Consider the following 6000-nt stretch of genomic DNA (forward strand, 5'->3'; position numbering starts at 1 on the left):
CGATTTGGAAGAGATGTGTGCTGAGCGAACCGCTCAGCACACATCTCTCCCGCCGCTCAGCACAGCGCGATGTGTGCTGAGCGTGCGGGGGAAGACGGGGGGCCGCTCATTTCACCCAGCGGGTGAAATGAGCGACCTGCTAGATTGGCCTGCACGGCAGGCCAATCTAGCACCAGCGATAGCGATGCGTAAAGCTGCGCATCGCTATCGCTGTGGGGGGTACACACGAAGCGATTGCTCCGTGAGTACCCCCCTTAAATTACGCTTATTTTGTATCTGCAAACAACTGAAAGCAGATTTTTTTTTAAATTGTCTAATGTTTGTAATTACCAGTAGGTCAGGCACATTCAAAATGAATAAAACTTCTACCTTATCACTCACTGCTTCTTTGCAGCTGAAAAAAACTACTTCCATTTATAACTGGTATGTCGTTATCAATGCAAGTACTAGTGTATAAATGTAAAAACAAAAAGAATACTATTTTTGTCTCAGGCACTCTGGGGCTATCCTACATAAAAATAATAGGTATACATTAGAACTCCCACACATTAAAACTCATACATCCCCTCCCCCCCTAGGGAAGAATTCTTACCTTTGGCTAAAATGAACGTGATCCAAGAACCCTTAAGTATTGAAGCTTTATTAGAGTCTGTGCTGCCCCTGTACAACAACAAACACCAGATTACAGTTGCTTAGCAAACAGTAACAATAATGAACAAATTGAATGACACTATTATTATATTTTAATTACTCTAAAGAAACAATGTACATATCTACTAACAAAATGATCAATACGGTCACAACTGTGAAATCATAACCATGGTCAAGATTCAATTAGCCAGGGGTTGCACTGCTCGACCTATGCTCCAAGTGAAGTGAAAAGTAAAGTGCTGAAGGCTATTCAATTAGCAGCCCGAGACTAGCAGTGAGGCAGCTTAACATGGATTTCTGTCTGCAGCCTCTTATGGAGCAAGAAAAAAAATAAGATTTTACTTACCGGTAAATCTATTTCTCGTAGCCCGTAGTGGATGCTGGGGACTCCGTAAGGACCATGGGGAATAGACGGGCTCCGCAGGAGACAGGGCACTTTAAGAGAGAATTTGGATACTGGTGTGCTCTGGCTCCTCCCTCTATGTCCCTCCTCTAGACCTCAGTTAGAGAAACTGTGCCCGGAAGAGCTGACAGTACAAGGAAAGGATTTTGGAATCCAGGGCAAGACTCATACCAGTCACACCAATCACACCGTATAACTCGTGATAAACTTACCCAGTTAACAGTATGAACAACAACGGAGCATCAGATCAACCCTGATGCAACCAACATAACCCTTATTTAAGCAATAACTATATACAAGTATTGCAGAAGAAGTCCGCACTTGGGACGGGCGCACAGCATCCACTACGGACTACGAGAAATAGATTTACCGGTAAGTAAAATCTTATTTTCTCTAACGTCCTAGTGGATGCTGGGGACTCCGTAAGGACCATGGGGATTATACCAAAGCTCCCAAACGGGCGGGAGAGTGCGGATGACTCTGCAGCACCGAATGAGCAAACACAAGGACCTCCTCAGCCAGGGTATCAAACTTGTAGAACTTTGCAAAGGTGTTTGAACCTGACCAAGTAGCCGCTCGGCAAAGCTGTAATGCCGAGACCCCTCGGGCAGCCGCCCAAGAAGAGCCCACCTTCCTTGTGGAATGGGCCTTAACTGATCTAGGCAGCGGCAACCCAGCCGCAGAATGAGCCTGCTGAATCGTGTTACAGATACAGCGAGCAATAGTTTGCTTTGAAGCAGGCGCCCCAAGCTTGTTGGAAGCATACAGGATAAACAAAGATTCTGTTTTCCTGACCCTAGCCGTTCTGGCTACATAAACCTTCAAAGCCCTGACCACATCTAGTAACTCGGAATCCTCCAAGTCACGAGTAGCCACAGGCACCACAATAGGTTGGTTCATATGAAAGGATGACACCACTTTTTGCAGAAATTGTGGACGGGTCCGCAATTCTGCCCTGTCCATATGGAAAACCAGATAGGGGCTTTTATGTGACAAAGCCGCTAATTCTGACACACGCCTAGCTGAAGCCAAGGCTAATAGCATGACCACCTTCCACGTGAGAAATTTTAACTCCACGGTTTTGAGTGGCTCAAACCAGTGTGACTTCAGGAAACTCAACAGCACGTTAAGATCCCAAGGTGCCACTGGAGGCACAAAAGGGGCTGAATATGCAGCACTCCCTTTACAAACGTCTGGACTTCAGGAAGAGAAGCCAGTTCTTTTTGAAAGAAAATGGATAGAGCCGAAATCTGGACCTTAATGGAACCCAATTTCAGGCCCAAAGTCACTCCCGACTGTAGGAAGTGAAGGAAACGGCCCAGCTGGAACTCCTCCGTAGGGGCATTCCTGGCCTCACACCAAGCAACATATTTTCGCCATATACGGTGATAATGTTTAGCCGTCACGTCCTTCCTAGCCTTTATCAGCGTAGGAATAACCTCATCCGGAATGCCTTTTTCTACTAGGATCCGGCGTTCAACCGCCATGCCGTCAAACGCAGCCGCGGTAAGTCTTGGAACAGACAGGGCCCCTGTTGCAACAAGTCCTGTCTTAGAGGCAGAGGCCATGGGTCCTCTGTGAGCATTTCTTGCAGATCCGGATACCAAGTCCTTCTTGGCCAATCCGGAACAATGAGTATTGTTCTCACTCTTCTTTTTCTTATGATTCTCAGCACCTTTGGTATGAGAGGATGGAGTAGGAAATACATAAATCGACTGGAACACCCACTGTGTCACTAGTGCGTCTACAGCCATCGCCTGAGGGTCTCTTGACCTGGCGCAATATCTCTGTAGCTTTTTGTTGAGGCGGATGCCATCATGTCCACCTGTGGCAGTTCCCACCGCCTTGCAATCTGCGTGAAGACTTCTTGATGAAGTCCCCACTCTCCCGGGTGGAGGTCGTGCCTGCTGAGGAAGCCTGCTTCCCAGTTGTCCACTCCCGGAATGAACACTGCTGACAGTGCTCTTATGTGATTCTCCGCCGAGCAAAGAATTCTGGTGGCTTCTACCATCGCCACCCTGCTCCTTGTGCCGCCTTGGCGGTTTACATGAGCCACTGCGGTGATATTGTGTGACTGAATCAGAACCGGTTGGTCGCGAAGCAGGGACTCCGCTTGACGTAGTGCGTTGTATATGGCCCTTAGTTCCAGGATGTTGTTGTGAAGGCAAGTCTCCTGACTTGACCACAGCCCTTGGAAATTTCTTCCCTATGTGACTGCCCCCCACCCTCGGAGGCTTGCATCCGTGGTCACCAGGACCCAGTCCTGAATGCCGAATCTGCGACCTTCGAGAAGGTGAGCACTCTGCAGCCACCACAGGAGAGACACCCTGGCCCTGGGGGATAGGGTGATTAACCGATGCATCTGAAGATGTGATCCGGACCACTTGTCCAGTAAGTCCCATTGGTAGGTCCTCGCATGGAACCTGCCAAAGGGAATGGCCTCGTATGATGCCACCATGCTTCCCAGGACTCGAGTGCAGTGATGCACTGACACCTGTTTTGGTTTTAATAGATTCCTGACCAGTGTCATGAGCTCCTGAGCTCTCTCTATCGGGAGATAAACCCTTTTCTGGTCTGTGTCTAGGATCATGCCTAGGAGAGGCAGATGAGCTGTAGGAACCAACTGCGACTTTGGAATATATAGAATCCAGCCGTGTTGCCGTTACACTTCCAGAGAAAGTGATACGCTGTTCAGCCACTGCTCTCTTGATCTCGCTTTTATGAGGAGATCGTCCAAGGACGTGATAATAGTGACCCTTGCTTCCGCAGGAGCACCATCATTTCCGCCATTACCTTGGTGAACATTCTCGGGGCCATGGAGAGACCAAACGGCAACGTCTGAAATTGGTAATGACAATCCCGTACCGCAATTCTGAGGTATGCCTGATGAGGTGGATAAATGGGGACATGAAGGTATGCATCCTTTATGTCCCGAGTGACAATAAAATCTCCCCCTTTCAGGCTTGCAATGACCGCTCTTAGCGATTCCATCTTGAACTTGAACCTTTTCAGGTATATGTTCAGGGATTTTAAATTCAATATGGGTCTGACCGAACCGTCCGGTTTCGGGACTACCACATGGTCGAATAATAACCCCCTCCTTGTTGAAGGAGGGGAATTTTGACCACCACCTGTTGAAGATACAATTTGTGAATTGCAGTTAACACGGTTTCCCTCTCGTGGGGGGAAGCCGGCAGGGCCGTCGGTGAGGGGGCATCTTCTCAAAGTCCAGCTTGTATCCCTGAGACACAATATCTATTGCCCAGGGATCTAACAGGGAGTGAACCCACTTGTGGCTGAACTTACGAAGGCGTACCCCCACCGGGCCTAGCTCCGCCTGTGGAGCCCCAGCGACATGCGGTGGATTTTTGTAGAGGCCGGGGAGGACTTCTGATTCTGGGAACTAGCTGTGTTGTGCAGCTTCTTTCCTCTGCCCCCGCACCTCGGACATTCTTGTTTCTTTGTTCGAAAGGCTGCATTTGATAATGTCGTGCTTTCCTAGGCTGTGTAGGAATATAAGGCAAAATATCAGAATTACCAGCTATAGCTGTGGAGACCAGGTCCGAGAACCCTTCTCCACACAATCCTCAGCCTTCCATATGCCTCTTAAGTCGGCATCCTCTGTCCATTGCATATTCTACAGGACACGTCAAGCAGAAATCGACATAGCTTCGACTCTAGGACCCAGTATACTCATGTCTCTTTGGGCATGTTAGATATATATAGATAGATATATATATATATATATATATATATATATATCTATATATATCTATATCTCTTAAGACAGCATCTTTAATATATATCTCTATATATATATCTCTCTCTATATATATATATCTCTATATATAGTCTTGCGATGGTGTGGCACTCTGCTTGATAAATATATTTATCAAGCCGAGTGCCACACCATCGCAAGACTGTATATATACTTTTGGTATATGTGGAGGCACCGGCGCAGCTATTTGAAGTCTTCGTGGAGTGCCGGTCTGAAACTGCTATATATATCTATATATATATATATCTATATATATATATATATATCTCTCTATATATCTCTATATATATATATATATATATATATATATATATATATATATCTCTCTCTCTCTCTCTATATATATATATATATATATATATATATATCTCTCTCTATATGTATATATATATATATATATATATCTCTCTCTATATATCTCTATATATCTCTCTCTCTATATATATATATATATATATCTATATCTCTCTCTCATATATATATATCTCTATATATATATATATATCTCTATATCTCTCTCTATATATATATATATCTCTATATCTCTCTCTATATATATATATATATATATATATATATATATATATATATATATATATCTCTATATATATATATATATATATATATATATCTCTATATATCTCTATATATATATATATATATATATATATATATATATATATACCAAAACAGACGGGCGGCACTCAGAGCATATAATCAAATGAAAGCGTGCAGTGACTTTATTGTCATAAAGACATCAACGTTTCGGGGTCGCAGCCCCGTCGTCAGGATAAGTGCAAATAAGCAAAATGGGTGATTTAAATACCTTAGTTGTAGGAGACACTCCTCCCGCTCGTGGAGTCCACGCCGCCCGGATCCCGGTCGAGACGTACCTCGCATCCGGAAGTGACGTAATGCCGGTCCGTCCAGCTGACGTGTTGCCAGTGAGGGGGAGATCACCATGGTTACTGTGCACAAATGCAAATAAAGACGTGAAATGGGTTTACATAAGTAAAGAGAGTAAAACAGTAAATATATATGCATTGCTATAGTTGGTAAGAGTTGAAGTGCAGTATGTGAAAATAGAAAATCATGAAAATACAAGCAACGTGTTAAAAAACTGTGGTCATAGAAAAAAAACTGTGGTCATAGAAAAAAAAAGCAATGC

The 6000-nt window shown here is 44.5% G+C and overlaps 1 protein-coding gene across 1 annotated transcript in view; it reads right to left on the reverse strand.

Moving 5' to 3' along the window:
- Positions 1 to 6000, reverse strand: part of RB1 (RB transcriptional corepressor 1) — a 593146-nt gene that overhangs the window by 462499 nt on the left and 124647 nt on the right. The window contains exon 6 of the mRNA XM_063952790.1: positions 593 to 660. Within this exon, the coding sequence (XP_063808860.1) occupies positions 593 to 660 (68 nt within the window). The remainder of the gene's footprint in view (positions 1 to 592; positions 661 to 6000) is intronic.

This window comes from Pseudophryne corroboree, chromosome 2 (assembly GCF_028390025.1).
Source record: "Pseudophryne corroboree isolate aPseCor3 chromosome 2, aPseCor3.hap2, whole genome shotgun sequence".
Taxonomy (NCBI): Eukaryota; Metazoa; Chordata; class Amphibia; order Anura; family Myobatrachidae; genus Pseudophryne; species Pseudophryne corroboree.